We start from the raw sequence: 17,180 nt of genomic DNA, 5'->3' as shown, positions 1-17,180 counted from the left end.
AGACTTGCTGTGCAGACTGAAGCATGAGGCCTAATCCACATATGTATTCCAATAAAAGCATACAATAGCTCCACAGGTGAGTGAATCCTGAATGAGAACTCCAATTCTCCTTCCTTCTCTATCTTTCCCAGTGTAACATCTAGCATCAAAGACCAAGGGAAGAGTTTCTGCCTATTCTTTCATCTGCACAAACCCACACAAGCAAGCCAGTGTTGCAGCTCTGGAAGGCTGTAACCCCCCCCCCCCCCACCTTTGCTGCTGCTCTCTGAGTCAGAAGGTGCAGGTCCTGTGCATGGTAGGGCACTGCAGGCTCTTTGGCCAAGGCAAGCCTGAAGCCACTGCTTCCAGGAGAAATACATAGCTATGAAAGCCCTCTGCCAAGGTTCCTTGCATTGTCCTGACCTCCAACTAACCCTTTCCCCTGGCTATTCTACTGTATAAGGCAAGCCTTAAGTAATTTTCTTTTCATATCCAGTTTGAAACTCTGGAATGTGATTAGTGGGAGTGCTGAACGCTCCCAGCAGCAGCACATAACACTTGGAGCACTGCTATAAAGAGATGATGCAGCATAAAAAATGCTAAGTGCATTACAAAAAGCAAGCACTTTACTTCTCAAGCTGTACATCTGTAATTGTTAAGTTTAACGTACCTTATTCCTTCATTTGTAAAATGCTCCAGTGAGCAAAGCTTTAGCAGTGCCATTGTGAAAGGAAATCACTGGAACTGTACCAAGATGCCAAGTGTCCATACATCCCTGCTGCTTTGGCCTCATAAATGAGGAAGATACATTGTATGGTATTTCTGTGGTTCAGGTCATAAAAGTTTTGATGATGTTTGCAAAACAGTGATAGTGATACTTGCCTACCTTGCAGTGTTTATAAGGCCAGACTGCATTCAAGATTGGGAGCCTGTCTGCTGCCCTTAAAACAGAGCCTTGCATGAAATGCAAATATCCAGTATGTACTTCATGAAAGCCAAATTTGATGGAATTTTACTCTGAATTATTTGAATTAGCAGAACTTCTTGGAAAGCATGCTGCAAACCTGGGAACAGGTGGATGCTCTTCTTCTGTAACTTATGGCTAAGAATGGCTTCATACAATTCTCAGCTGGTTAGCTTTGGCTTTTGAATTCCCAGGTTTATATTCATATAGGACACTTGAACTGGGAAAGCCAGAAAAGAGTGTCAGTTAAGCACCTGCTTTTAAACTGAAAATTGGATGTGCAAATAGAAAATGCTCATTTCTACAGCAGCTATGTACTATCCTATCAATCAAAGGGTGTAGCAATTAATTTAGATAAGAACTATCCTTCAGCTGTGTCAGTGTTTAGCAATGAAAATCAGTTGTTTACGTGCATCTCTGGGGTAGTTCCCTTCCCTTTAAAGTTTGTGTAGATCCTCCTCTCAGGATACATTCCTAACCCAGAGTAATGCCCATTTGGTCAGTATTGTCAGCAAAGGTTTTAAACACAGATGTTATCCCTCTGAAGCCAGGGTGGCTATAGTCACATGCCTTTTGAAGTTATGTACTAAGCCCTAGATTTATCTTGCCTAAGTGCTGTAATTTGAGAGTCTGTTTTGCTCAGCTCTCTTTATGGTCAATGAAGATAATTATCTCTAAAATAATTTAGATTTTTAGAAGACCTGAGGTGCCTTTTGAAGCCATGTATTTCTCTTTTTACTGGCTTTAGAGAGGGGATAGGCTGAGTAGTCTTTTAACATCCAGCATTTGGCAGAGATCCCTAAACAAGGTGAGATGAAACAGAGTTGGTGAGCTGGAGTTAAAATCTTCAGAATTATAAATAGCATGTTCTAATTACCTAAGATAGACTATTTTATCTGTGTAGTGACCATTTTGTTTCTTAACTGTGTCAATGAGGATCAATGTATAGGGTTTCTTCAAGATGAGAAAAAAAGATTGTTTTACTTCAAGTAGCTCTGTATAGATATTATGCTCACTCCTAGGGTGTTCATATTGGAAAAATTTATTTGTGTAAAGGATGATCATGCATTGGACCAGACTACTCAGGGAAATGGTTGAGTCACAATCCTTGGAGGTATTTAAAAGTTGTGTAGATGTGGTGCTTAGGGATATGGTTTAGTGGGGTCTTGGCAGTGCTGGGTTATTATGAATACAAATGATTGCTGAGCTGCACTTAGGCCTAGTTCTGATCCCACCAGGAAGGGTCAAAGATTTTTTCTGGCCTTTGTTTCAACTCAGCCTTCGTGCTTTGATAAAACTCTCTTTATCCTTGCCTTTTCACCAGACAGTTCCCTGCTTTGGCTGCTCTTCCATGAATTCATGAACCTTGCCTTGCTCTTGGCCTGTATCAATCTCAGCCCAGATTTCTGCACCAGCCCTGATTTGTGGTGGTTGAGTGTTTTGTTTCTTGTTTTTCTTTTTGCACAGTTCTCCTCCCAGTTGACAGCTGTCAACTCTGTTCTGTCTGTGGCTCTTGTTCTGTTCACCTCCCAGTGGAGAACCATTTGAAGTGGACATTAAGTCAGAAATGTACCTAACTATGCTGGAACCAAGGTCCCACAAGATCTGTGGAACCAAGTGGGGCACACTAACCACACCCAGGAGTGGTGTCCTGCTGTCAGTCCTGGGGAGTTGCTTTTTTGAGACATTCTGCAAAAAAACGTTGAGGAATGGTGTCATTTCCCTTCATACACCACCAGGATGTCTGTGCTTCATGGACTTCCTGATGCCTGATGGAGAGAGACATTATTGGAGCTCTGCTATGAAGGTTTATACATATATACCAGTCTAGAGCAGAATTATCCATAAGGTCAGTGAGATGTGAGGAAAAGCATCCACCAGACCTTTATATATTCAAGAAAATTTCATTACTATAACTTTGTAATTTTTTTTCCTTTTTCATTCCCCCCCCCCCACCTTTTTTTTTCCCAAATAAGAATTTTATAAACCTTTCCCTCTTTTCACTTCATGTTCACCTCACATTTTCTAAGATACTTTTATCTTCATAAATGCAGACTGGAAGCATTACACATTTTCTTCTTGAGCACTTGGGGCTTTAGCCAAATAATTTCAAATGAAAAATATTTAATGTGGGAAATAACATGTAAGGCAGAACAAATATCCATTTCTCGGTGAAGATCTCATTATATCTCAGACCTATAATTTTAATTACTTACATGAGCCATCTTCTTGACAGACATATTGAGAATAATTTAATTTATCCAATAAAATGAAGATGCAATATAATGGTTGGTGGTTTTTTTCTGTCTCTATTCAACAGGGGATTTGGAGCAATGCAAAAATTCCTCAGATGCACAATGCAGAAAGTAATTGGTAGCTCAGGTTATGAACCACCCAGATTTCTCATATTTTAAATTATTAAAATGGTCATGAACTTAAACAGTCTAGTACTGAGACATATAACAATAATATTTTAGGTAATATAACACAGACTTCGCTCCCTGTCTGTAGTGTAGTTTTAAGTGTGCACACTTCTATTTTCAAATGGAATTTTTCTATTTATTTTTAAACATTTAGTAGAAAGTATATATGTTAAATATCTTGAGTCATAATTTTTAAAACTACACCCAAAATGGATGTGTACACAAGTATGTAAATAGGCATGTGTTCCATATGACTGCTTATTTGTGCTTTATTTATAAGTTGATTGCTAGATTTGTATGTCTGTAATGTGAATGCTTGTGATTCAGAAAATTATTTAAATACATTTATTTTTCAATAAAATTATTAAACTGGAGATATTAGGAATACTATAACTTAATTTCTAGAATTCTTAACTAATATACTGTATTAAATAATCTGAAATGGTGGATATCCCTATTTTAAAATCTGTATTTCAAAAGGTAAAAAAAAAGAAAAGAAAAGAAAAAGAAAAATACTTTTACATGGACTTGATCCAACACTCAGGCAAGGAAAGGAATTGACTCCCACTGACTTCAGTTGGGAATTTAAAATCAGACTCCAGCTATAGGTGAGCTTTTTTTTAACTTCTACTAGACAGATTGGAAAAATGAATGTGAAGCAGACAAGATTGTGCAGTCTTGTGTTTACAGGAGATGACAAGATCAGTGGTTTAGGGCAGAGAGACTTAATGGCTTTGATATGAGGGACCCAAGTTGCAGGCTCCTTGTTGCAGACCAGGCTCTTCTCTTGAAGCCTCTGCAACTTGTGCTTTTCTGCTTGTTTTGGAAAAAAGTTGGAAAACAATCTCCAAGGAAAAGACTGCTAAATTCATACTACATCTAGTTAATGTAATGTACAACTTAGAGAAGTAGTGTTTAAAAAGGAATAATGTGGAAAAATTGCAAACAAACTTAAGTATGGCAAGTTGGCTTTTCTGCATTGTATATAAATGTAGAATTGTATGTAGAGTAGAATTGCACAGAATAGTGGTTTGGATGAAAGCTCTGGAGAGAACCTCAGCTTCAAGAATTCGTGAGTTTTAATTTTGTAGTGTTAATGTTGATTCCTTTTAGCTTATATTCCAAAATCTCTACAATGTGTTGGGCATTGACTTTATTTAAAGACTGATATATCTATTAAGAAATAATTGAACTATTTATCTCATTATTGGTGAATTTTGGCAAATATAGCATTAAATTTATTGTCTTTGTTGCAGACATTCTATAAAAGTAATTAAAGATTATTCTGTGTTGTGAACAGCATGAGGGCTTTTCTCTCCATTTCCAAACACAGCCTGCATCACCTTCAGGAGAATGTCTTGTTCTTTTAAATTTTACAATAGTATTTTTAATTTCTTCCCCCTCTAGTACCTCATTCATTTTCTCCCCTATATTCTGCCCTAACAATATCCTCACTTTTTTGTTGTGTTCTCCACCATCCACTATTTTGCTGTGGAGACTGGGGTGAGGGAGCACTTTGGCTGTTTGAGCCACCCAGGTGCTGAGTGCCTGGTTCACCATTGTCTGCCACAAACCATGAACAGCACTTAAGGCGTGAACACTTTTCTAGCAATTTGGTGATTTTTGCCAAATTTATGGGAGCTTGCCATTTTTGAGGACAAAATTTGGTTTAAATTAGGTGGCAAATTTTAAAGTTACTTTTGGCAGATTGACCAAGATCCACAGAAAGTTAAAACTGGCTAAAAACACAGCTCAAAATTCTTTATTCCCCCTTAATCCAGAAGAAGACACTCTTGAAAGACTAGTTAATATGAAAGTATGTCCAGTTGTTGACTACTTAGGTATTTACCTTCTAACTTTTTTTAGGTTCAGCAGATAGATCGTGTAGTAGAAGTTGTGGAGGAAACTATTAAAGGTAAGCATCACACTTGAACTAATTGCAGCTAGTTGGAAACATGTAAGCTTTACCAGAAGTGCTGCTGGTGCATTCTTTTTCACCCTAACTCTTGCTTTGTGCTCCAGCTGAATGTTTGGGCAGTGCTATACTTTGTCATGTATGCTTTGTATAAGTGATAATTTCAGAGTGTTTTCTGTCGGGAGCTCTGTGGGCTGTTGGTTTCGTAGGTAAATGATCAAGAGGAGACATCAAGAAATCATTTCATCACTGTAGGTTGGTGTAGAGTATTTCTCCTGCACTATTTTAATTGAGTGTTACACTTCTACTTTCTTATGTTTAGTTCTCTGGTATTTTCTTCTTTTCCAATGTTTTGGCTTACCTCCCTGAGCTCTTCTCAGCCGGGCACATAAATTATCTTCTGGTTTAATGTTCTTTTGTAACTCTGTTCCTTGTTCTCTCTGGCTTTGATCATGTGTGTACTCTTAGTACTTTGCAGCAAAGGAGGGAAAAAACCCAGTATTGTTTCTGCAGCCTGACCAGTAAACATTTGCTGTTAAATAAATATATTTGTCTGGGTCTTTCTGGGTTACCTAAGTTTGTCTCCTTTACTTATCAGGCCATAAAAATTACTGTTCCATGAAGCTTTAAATTACAAGTTTTAGTTTAATTGTCTGTACTTTCAATATAAACAAGTGTCTAGTCCACAAGACATTGTCAGTAACTTTATTGCTGGAATACAATTTTTTTTGCACTAAAGCATGAAAGTTTAAAGCAGTGCAAATTTTTAAAAGGAAAAAAATCTTCTATCATGAAATTGTGTAGTGTGGTGTAAAGTTTCTGGAGCTTGTAGTTTGAAGGCCTTAAGATTTCATGTTGCTTTGAATGCTTTCAGGAATGAAACCGGTATTTTTATGTACTCCTAACCAAAATTTTCCCCAGATTATCCTTTACTTATGGCATCTATTTTTGGGGGGTAGAGCCTACTTTTCCATACAAACAAAGAAGAAATATATTCAGTACATATTTTTTATTTAATAAGGCAAACTCTTTCCCCAGAAGCATCATGGTGTTCATGACAATATGTTGGAAATAACGATGCTTCATGATTTTTACAAGAGTATTTTAGATCCCTATCTGCTTTTTCCCAAATTTTATTAGTTTTTAAGGGAGTGAGATGATAACCTGGGTCAGCATGCCCTCCCTTGACAAAAATGGGGTTTGTAATATTTATACTGACTCCAGATATTACTGCTTTTTTGATAACATAATTACTCAGGTTATGGTGACTGAATGTTAAAGAGTCCAAATAATCTAGTAGCAGCTGTTAAAATAATGATTTTCACCAAATGGATTTTTAGATTGCATTTTAAACATTGATATAATGCTGGAAAATAATGTTCATAGGAATGTTAGTGAACATTTAAACTTTAAAAGTGTGAATTTTTGGAAAGATTTTTGTTCCTTTCTAGCTTACTAAAAGTGATTTGAATTAGAAGGAGAAAGTGAGCTGCTGAATTCCATACATAGTGCCAATTCCATCAGGGATTTCCCGAAAGGTAATGGAACACAGGATTTCTGGAGTTTCATTGGAAAAAAATGAATGAAAACCAGCTCTCTGTTTTGAGAGAGACATTGACATACTGGAGAGAGTCAAACAGAGATGGTTAAGAGACTGAGACTGGATAATTCCTCCTCATAGGAGAGCCTGGGAAGGCTCAGGGAGAGGGAATCACATCAAAATATATAAATACCTGAAAAGAGTGTGCAGAGAGAAGTGAGACAGACTCTTTTCAGTGTTGCCCACAGACAGGACCAGAGGCACAGGCACAAAAAAGCAGAGGAGATTCCCTCCAAACACCAGGAAACGCATTTTGATTGTGAGGATGACCAAGCCCTGGCTCAGGTTACTGAGGGAGGTGGTAGGGACTCAATTCCTGGCTGTATTCAAATCCTGTGGACATGGTCCTGGGGACCTGGCTCTCAGTGGCTCTCCTTGGGTGAGGGGGCTGGATAACGTGGTCTCCAGTGGTCCTTTCCAGCTGTAACCCATCTTTAGCAAATTGCATTTGGAAGGAGAATGAAGTTGGCAGAGATCATAGGATAATGGCTTGCTTTGGTAAAAGCTAGCCATAAAAATAGGAGCTTTTACTTATATTTATTTAATTTACTTCAATAAGCTGCATTATTTTATGTATTTTGGAATCATCTACTAATGGAGAAGAAGAAGCTCTTTTTCATTGTGTTTTATGAAGAGTGTGTGAACTTCCATTGTCCAAGTGAAGTAAAATACTGTAGATAACAGGACTGTTGATTAGAATATTTTATTATATAAAATAGATACATGGTAGAAGATTAAATTAGTGTTAGATCAAATGAAATGTAACCCTTTGTTTTCATGAGTCTACATCATTGGCAACAGCTTCTGAAGCTGCTTTTGCTTTCAGGAGATTGAGGTGATGTGGGACAGGGGATTAAATATGAATTCTGAATTCAGAGCCAGCTTACACCTGTGACTTTTAAGCTGAGTGTCTCTCATAGCTGTACAACAAAATTTTTTTTCACTTTTTTTTTTTTTTTAAGAAAAGCTAAAGGTTGCATGGGTGATATACTCTTGTAGTGTGGTTATGTATACATTGAAAGCTTCAAAAATACTATATACTGAATGTTTAAAGAAAATTTGATTGAATAAGTGGAACTTCATAGTGTCTCTGCTCTGTAGGACAGCTCTGTAGATTGATCAGCCTAACTGAGTTGTCTGGAATTTCTGGCCAAATACCAAGGTGGAAACAGGTTACCCTGATGCTAGTTTTAAGTCTAAAAGTCTGGCTTTCCCTGGCTTCCCATTTCTTAAGTGGTACCTAAGTTTTTTTCTTGGATGCTTGAATTTTGTAGTACACAGTTTACAAAAAGGGAAAGTTTGCAAAAAGAATTTTTTTCCTTATCTTTTATTTTTTTTTCTAATAGTCATCTTTTCAGTTTTTCATGAAAATGGCTTCCCTGTTGGATTTGGTTGAAAGCTTGCTGCACTCCCAATATAAATTGATTTCTTGGAATTATTTAGAACTCTTTGTATGAAATATGAAAGGGTTTCTTCTAGCTTTATTTTTCAGTCTTAAGGGCATTGTCAGGAAGACCTTTTCAGAGCAATTCCATTCTGCTGGGTCAAGAGGTGGTAGTTTCAAGAAATATATCTTTGTGGTGGTCTTTACCACATATATGTGAAGTCAGTGTAATTGTTAGTTCCCAACTCTCCATCGAGATAATTCTGATAAACACTTTTTATGTGACTTTATCTTTCTATCCTGTTTCATCAGAAAATGGAAAAGAAGGATGTGCACATTTGTTGTTGCACTGACAGTTAAAAGAGAGAGAGAAAGAGAGACTTTTAAGATGCTTAGTGATTTCTCATTTTTATGCCATCCTAACTTTTATCACAAGTGTTGAATTGAATCTTTGAAATTTCCTAATTAGCAGGTAAATTAGAGGTAAATTGTCACTTCCAGAAGCAATCTTCAATAGCAGTGCAGTATTTGTATGCAGGTCATGTCTAATTAATATTTATACTGTGTCCCAAGATATATCTTAACTAGAGGCATCTTCAGGTACTTTTCATATGATATGGTAATTTATAATCTGAAACCTCTATACTGCCTGTGAGGAACTAGACAAAATAATTCATTGACAGTCTCAAAACTGAGTTTCTCAAAGTGACGGCCACAATTGTGTAGCCAGTGTGTCTCTCATTCTTCCGATAGAACAGAATGGTTTTGTCATGCAGGGCTCTGATTTAACAGTTCAGTAAACCTTGCTTCATCTGTACGTTTTCCAAATTTTAAGTCTGGATTACAGCAATTTTTACAACATTAGGGCAACATACCCACTCCATATGCTTAGTTTTCCAGTAAGGTGTTATGATGACGTAGAATGTGAGGAAAATATTGCTAGGGAGTTGTGGTGTCTGTGAGCTGGGTGAAAACAGGCCTATAATTGATGTATGTTGCATCACTTAGTAAAATTTCTGTATAGAATATAAAAGTTATTTGGGATGACCAGTTTCTATGGTATGCTCCAAAAAGCTGAAGATTTGTCTTTGGAACTGCAGAACATCTTTATGGTGACTACTCAAGTCAGCTTTTTATGAATCACTCTAAAATCTGTCTTTAAAAAAAGCCTGTGTGTGTATACAAGCTTGGCTATAAACAGTTTACAGTAGGCAAGAGAATACATTTCTTCTGTATTTTAAAGGAAAAATGTTAACTGCTTAATGGAGAAATTCTTCTTTTCTGGCTTTGAATTTAGGTCTTCAGAGATTTAGGTCTTTCCCCCTTCCTTTCTAGACATGCTCTCAAATCTCATGTTATTAAGGGTTTGTGGGGGTGGGAGATGTGGGACCCAGAGTATTTGTGTACAGTCTGCTTTTAGCTTAGGCCTTAAGGAGATGAGGGACATAGTTTGAATTGAGTTTTGTCCATATTGTGTCTGTCTAATGCTTTCACAAAACATAGTTTTACAATGGGTCATTAGACCTGATTATAAAAAACAACCAAAGGAAATTACTTCAGGGTTGAGCCCTTTATACTTAACATAACCTTTCTCAGTTTCAGTCACGTTGACCTGTCTGGTGAAGTTGTCCATCCATTCCCAGTTTAAACATTGACCATTATTTGCTCAACTGTTTAATTGTCCTCATGTGGTTAGCAGGATTCATGATAGTTGCAGTGTCTGTATGAAAAAGGGATAGACAGTACCTATATTATATATAGGCTCAAGTGTAGAATATATACTGGATTGTCCACCTGACAGTGAGTGTGTGTGTATATGTGCTTATCTGTACGTGTATGAATGCCGGAGTGTTAAACGGTGTTTGTATGTGCTGCTTGATTTCACTAGAATCTGCTGGTAACAGTAGATAAAATAGACTATTTTCAATTTCTATGACTGTGGGAAGAGTAGCCTTGACTTGAGAAGTTGATGACAGGCCAAATTGAAGAATAAAAATTGGAGGAGTCAGGAGTTCCTATTTGAAGAAAAGTATCATTTGGCTCCCAGTCAGGAAAGTGATTGTTTGTGCCAAAATGCAGCTTAAGGAGGGTCAGAGGGAGGGTAGTGGCCTCATCAAGTCTCTGTTTCTATCTCCTTTGAAAGGACATAGAAAGTAGGGGTGAGGGGGAGCAGTTTTGGGTGGGTTGTTTTATTTATTTCACTTTGTGGTGGGTTGACTTTGTCTGGCTGCCAGACCCCCACCCAGCTGCTTTCTTGTTCCCGCTCCTCACGAGGGCAGTGGAGAAAATAAAATGGGATAACTCTTGGGTCATGATAAGGACAGGAAGATCACTTACCAGTTACCATCATGAGGAAAACAGACTCGACTTGGGGAAAATTAATTTAATTTACTGCCAATTAAAAATAGAATAGAGTGGTGAGAACTTCCCCCACCCCTCTTCTTCCCATGCTCAGCTTCATTCTCTCATCCCAGACTCCTCCATCTCCTCCCCTGAGTGGTGCAGAGAGACGGGGAGTGTGTGGTCAGCCCAGTGCACCCCCTCTGTGCTGATTCTGCTTCCCCACCCTGTCCCCCTGCTCCAGCCTGGGGCATTCCTGTGGGCTCTGGGGATCCAGGAACTGCTCCAGCGCGGGTCCTCTGCAGGGGGTGCAGTCCTTCAGGCCAGGCTGCTCCCCTGGTGGGGGTCCCCACAGGCTTCGTGCATTTACTGCCTGCTCCCCGCTCCTGCTCCGCGCTCCCTTTCCGCGCTCCGCCGCGGGCTGCGGGGTATGATCGCCTTCGCTCTGCTCTTCTCTTCTCCAGCGGCTGCAGGGGAATCCACTGGAGCACCCGCAGCAACTCCTCCTTCTCCTCTTTCTCCTCCTCCTCTTCTCTCCTTGCTGCTCACAGGGCTTTCCCTCACGCTTCTTTCCTGGCTGCCAGGCAGTGTTTTTCCCTTTTTTACCCCTGTGGCAGCTCTGGAGCTCCACGGCACCGTGTGGCAGGGCTTTTGGAGCCAGCTGGAGCCGCCTTTGTCTGGCCCTTGGCAGCCCCGGCCTCTCCTCGCAGAGGCCCCTGCAGCCCCCTCCACACACCCCGGGACAGTACCATGTCCCTAATGCAATTTCTAGGAGGTAGAATTGCCTTTTAAACTGAGATTGTGGAAAAGTAAGGGCACTAACTGGAAAAGCTGTGTTCGAGGCAGGTTGGATAAGGCCTTGAGCAACCTGGTCTAGTGGGAGATGAGCCCATGGCACAGCGGTTGGGACCAGATGGTCTTTAAGGTGCTTTCCAACCCCTTAACTAAGAAGTCTATGATTCTATGAACTCATGCCAGGGACTGTGTTTAAAAGACTTAAGGAAGTTGGATGGGATTGAAATAATGTTTTCAGTGGGAATACGCAGAGCTACAGTGAGTCAGTAACTTGGGGCCGTGACTGTGATTAAAGGATTCACCCATCGCTCATTTGTATGTATCAATCACTGAGGTTAATGGCATAATGTTGTACATGTCACCTGCCTCTGTTTTGTGTGCCCTGGATTGGAAATTTTGGAGATACTCCTATTTAAACAAAATTATAATATTTTTGTTGTCATCAGAGCATTATGGGTAGAAAGAGCGTCATTGCTCAAACAAGTAGCTTTTTCCCCCCTTTTGTTATTTAAGAGCTACTTTGACAACAAGCATTGGCTTATAAAAGACCTGGCTGGAAGGTGTCCCACTGTATGGTTTTTAAAGAAAAGTTTTTTCATGTGGACAGAGGCTTCAGTGAGAGCACCACGTTGCATTTTGATTGCCCCTTTCTGACTGCTTACTAAAATGTGATGTACTGAAGGGTACTGATGAGTTCCAAATAGTAATACCATGATCTGTGCCATTATCAGTTCAGAGGGTTCAGCTTTGTATACTGTAAATTAAATAAAAATGTAGAGCATGATGAGGAATATACAGTAATTGTGGAGAAACTGTTTCTGCAAAGGCAGATTTTAATTGCTTTTGTAAGATATCAATAATAATGTGGCTCAACATTAAAATCATCCCTGCTGGGGCAAGAAATTTCTGTTACTATCAACTGATTTTTGCTCTTACAAGAAAGTTTATTGCTGTTTTTGCTGTGTCTGTTCCAATGCTTTTGGGCATGCAGGGACTATTAGGTATGTGAGATGATCCAGGACTTTAGATAGGTTTAGTAATTATTTTTCTCAGTGTAGGTGTTTCACTGATTTAATTTATAAATCTGATAGAACTGACTATCCTTATTATGACTGTCACTGTTATGACTTTATTTTGTAAGTAGCTCACAGAAACTGAATGGAAGATAAATAGTGCCACAGAAGAAGAAAACAAGCAATTGGGGGAAACAGACTGAAAATCTCAGTAGCACAACTGTGATTGCTCATTGCTAAATGAGCCTGTGATGTACATGGAAAAGGTGCTTTTTCTTCCAAACCCTTATGTTCTCTTTTCCACATTTTGAGTGAATCTTACATCATCCCTATTTTTCTGTCCTATTCACATTGATTAGACTCACCTGGATTTAGCTCTATTAGAGAATCCTCTTGGCTGGTAAATGTAAAGAGTACCTCATGATTTTGGATACAGTGACAAGTTCAGTTCAGCATTTCACTCTGATGCTAAATTCATTCTGTTCATCCTGCACACCCCAAAACATTAGGCAAGTTACTTGTGCTGCTGCAGCTGGCTCTGACAATCCTGCTTTCAGCACTTCCCTTCCTCATAATGCAGCCTGTTTTATCTGATTCAAAATGTCTTTTCCCTTGGAAGTTTCTCTCCAGGATCTCCTGAGGTTTTGAGCAGAATCTTTGATCTTAATCAAATGCATTTCTTCACAGAGAGGTGAGGACAGAGGGTCAGGGGAACTCTTCCTGTAGTCGATTCTAGGTATTGTCCTTCTGAGCTGTGGAATTGTGGCTGGCATTTTGAGCTCACAGGAGATTTAATGTTCAGGCACTTTTCCAGAAAGACAACAACATTGCCTGATCTCAGAATAAGTAGGATTGAGCTAGTGAATCCTAAAAAAAAAAAAAAAAAGCAGTGGTGCCTTAATAGTGCCTATTAAGCATTTCAAATGCTTTTGCTGTGATAGAGGAAAATACTATGGATGTGTCAAAAATGTTCCTGAATACTTATATTCTTAATTTAACTTGGTGAAATTTTTACATGGACAGTAATTTCTTGTTAATAGTTATCTCTTTTTCTGTATGACTTCTTCTACAGTATGGTTTCAGTGCTTACAGATATTGTTATGATTGAGTCATACACTGGAGACATGCCAAGAATAAAGAGGTATTGCATGTTTAATGGAGAGAAAGTAGTGTATTAATTTTAGCAATATGGGACACCTGTGGACCTTTTCTACTGAATATCTTGTTTTTGAAATTACATTAAGTGAATTTTAAAAAGCTCCTGTCTTCACCAGTGTGACACTCACATTCCAGAGTCTTCCAAAGCAGTATTATTGTTGGATGCTAATTCTAAGTGCAACACTTAGTAGTTCTCTGTATTTCAAGCTAGCTACAAATGTGCTTTATGCTTAGTAATTCCTGCACATTTCTATGAAGTTTTTTGATTTGGTATAGAGTGGAAAGCAGTCTTTTTATGAAAGAGTTTTGAATGCAGAGACTGGATCAAACATAGCATCGGCTGTCATTATCCTAATGGGACTGGATGCCTGGCCCAAGCACAAGGAAAGATCAGTAACTCTGACACCATTAGTCTGAATTGTTCCCTGTTCCTGCCTACACCAGATGGAGGAGTTTGGCTGCTACAGAACATTCCTATCATCTTCACTGATCTGGAAGAGGAATAATTTTTATTAGTTGCTTGGTCAGGAGCAGGGCCTATACCTCTCAGTTAGGTTTGGCTTTTCTTTGCTCCTTGAATTTACTTGGGACAGGAAATGCCACTGATGACATTCAGGGATGCCAATGTGCTGCTGGCCAGCTGGGGTTGGTTTGGATGGGAGCATCCAAACAGCAGAGCACTAAACCAATTAGTGACCTTGTTTTTGCACTTGTGTATGTCTGACAGCATGTGATTGCTCTGAGGAGCTTGGGAATTCCTTTGAAATCAGTCATGTCTGCTGTGGGACAGCATGTTTGTGCTGCAGGGCAGGGAGAAAAGATGGGAGAGGAGCTTATGGTCTGCCCTTGCTTGATGTTTCTTTCAGTCTTTATTACTGCTTTTGCTTCTTCTTTACACTTCTTCCTTTAATTTTTCTTTGAAGAAATGTATTACTTTGTTTTCCCTTCATACACTTTTACCTTCCTTTCCTTAGCTACACTGCTCCAATGTGCTATTTTTTCCAGTGCTAACCTTGAGGAAAGGAAACTCTCTATTCATTAAGAGCCAAACAGTGGTGGAAGGAAACATGTGCAAGAGTACATGAAATAGTGCTTAATCCGCTTCCTTAAAGATGTTGGAGAAAATCAGGTTGGTGAGAGACATCTGAGAAGTGCAGAACAGCGCGTTGGCAGCCGTGCTCTGAGGAGAAAAGCATCTTTCAGGAAATGGTGAATAACCTCTAAGCACAGTGATGTAACTGGGAAAGGGTAAGAGTGTGTAACAGAACAAGCAGAAAACAATAGAAACTGTTGCTGCCAAGGCTAGGGTTTCCTGCATCTTTGAGGATTTTCTGTAAAATCATGCTTTTGAGCTGCTTGAGATATCTGCACTGAACTTGGAAGCTAAGAAATCTGTGTCTGGCTGGAAGTTGTGTTTCAGAGTCACACTGTATAGCTCCAGTGGGGTGTGCAGGGATGGGGAGCGACCCTCAGTGGGTGCCCTCTTCCATCTTTCAAGCAGATATAATTTCCCAGCAGTTCTTGAGGAGTGTAAGCCTATGGACACAGTGAAACTGACCATTTTTTAACCAGAATATAGATCTCCTAGTATCTGATATGATGCTGATAGCCAGGTAAAGTTTGCTAAAATTTACTAAGCCAGGCTACTTTCCCCTGATTTATACTTGTAATAAACTAGGAAGGTACCAGTCCCATTTGAATCTGTTTGCTCTTATATCATTAGCATGCTTCTGTGGTTCTAGGTCTCAGGGATATGGTGGTAACCTGAGGTTCACAGGACATTTAATGTTATAATCTTATGACAAAGAAATTCCATTACCTGTTCCCTTCATATATTTGTATTTCAAGATTGGGCCTTTTCCATCAATCCTGAAGCACATACATTTATGATTAGAGGAATATGTACATGCCATTAAAACTCTTTGTGTCCTTTTTAACAAGTGAAAATAAATACCTTGAAAATATTTTCATTTTGCATACTGAATGATCAAACTAGACACATTTAAATGCCTTCTTTTAGACTAACACTAGGATTTAATATCCTGGTTAATTCATTCCAATCTCATCCTTTTTGCAGATAGTACCAAGTAATGTGAATTGCATCTACTGACTTCTATGTAAAGATGAATTTAATATTAAACTATTCTGATAACTAGAGAGCTCTGATTCATTTTAAATTGTTCCTAGCTTGATTTCATTTGCATTTGATGTGAGTGATTCTGCTCTGCAAGTGTCCTTGCTGGACTTGGTTAGTACTTCTGTTATTCGTAATCTGTATTAATTATCTACTAATTAATGAAAAACTGCTCTGACACATGACCTAAACCACTAATTAACTTTTTCAGGTTTTGTTTTGTTTTTTCTTAATGGAATTTTATCTGCTGCTAGACTGTGTGGAAGATGAAAAGTTATTTTTATAGCAGAAGCAATTAATAGGCCTAGATCGTTTAGGCTCTCCTATCTAACCTGACTAGATCTGTTTGTCTTTAAGCTGTGTTTCAAAGCTTGCATTGTAGAGTGAGCCCTCAAAAAAGGAGTGGTGTTTGTTTGATATCTGAGATGGAGCACTCATCATTATGGTAATAGACTTGTGATTAACTCAGTTTTCAAAAATGTTGTACAAAACTTAAAAAAGGAAAGAAAACAAACATGAAAAGAAAGACTCCTTTTAAGTTTGGGACACCTGCTTTGCTTAGGTAAGTTATGCAACCTGTAAAGTCAGAGAGAAGGTAACTTAATCAGATAAAATGCTTTAGAAGTAAAGCTTAATTGCAGTGTTTTGTCCCATTCTAAGCTTTGAAAGGAGGTCATGAATGAGATTTCAAGTTACTACCTTTTCTGTTAAACTTGATGTTGATCTGGGCCTAATAGTGCTGGTTAGGCAATCTAAAAATAAAAAGGTCATTTCGCCTTTTCCTAGTTGAAGATAGCAAAATACTTAAGTTTTCTTGAAATAAGTATGAGAGAAAAAAGATTTACAGCATGTGAAAAAGTATGGTTCAGTGTTTATCAAGTTATGTTTTATTAATAGAAACAATTCTGTAAACCGATGTTTTAGTGCTTACTTAAAATGAAACAGAATAGTCCTTGTATGGAGTTGGGGAAAAGGATTTAAGGTCACAAATACTGTAATTGAGGGGGTTTTCTTATTAGGAAGAATAATTAAGTGTGCCTGCCACACAAGTCACAGTAGTTGGATGTGTGTGTGCTGCTTGCCTTCTGAAAGCATTAAACTCTCTGCTAAAAATCATCTCCTACCAGAGGCATTTTTTCAGCCTCTGGTGTCTGGACTGAAAAGTACAGGGATATTGTTATTCTTGAGTACCCCACAAGTCTTAAAAGGCTGTATTAATTCAAACTTCAGTGTCCTTCAGGAGGAATATGGGAAGTGTATTTTATGTGAGAATAAGATGCCGCATTTGATTGCCAGGCCATGGATTTCCTGAGCTCTGGCTCAGGGTTGGGGTGGGTGCTAACATTCAGTGGGTCACGTGGGGGATGGTCACAGAGCTGGGGTATCTTTCCTGAATAAAGGAAGTCTCTGACGATAGAAGCAGCTCAGTCTTATTCTCCCAATAAACCATATTCTATCTGTAGAATGGCCTCATC

At 38.7% G+C, this 17,180-nt stretch overlaps 1 protein-coding gene across 2 annotated transcripts in view; it reads left to right on the top strand.

Annotated features, from left to right (window-relative positions):
• The window catches only part of CDKAL1 (CDK5 regulatory subunit associated protein 1 like 1), a 379,738-nt gene that overhangs the window by 122,165 nt on the left and 240,393 nt on the right, over positions 1-17,180 (top strand). For both annotated transcript variants that reach the window (XM_036400051.2, XM_036400056.1), the window contains exon 7: positions 5,233-5,281. In XM_036400051.2, coding sequence (XP_036255944.1) covers positions 5,233-5,281 — 49 coding nt within the window. The remainder of the gene's footprint in view (positions 1-5,232; positions 5,282-17,180) is intronic.

The sequence above is a fragment of the Molothrus ater genome, chromosome 1, assembly GCF_012460135.2.
Source record: "Molothrus ater isolate BHLD 08-10-18 breed brown headed cowbird chromosome 1, BPBGC_Mater_1.1, whole genome shotgun sequence".
Classification (NCBI taxonomy): domain Eukaryota; kingdom Metazoa; phylum Chordata; class Aves; order Passeriformes; family Icteridae; genus Molothrus; species Molothrus ater.
Note: the sequence above shows the minus strand (reverse complement) of the source record. Positions and strands in the feature narration are given on the sequence as shown.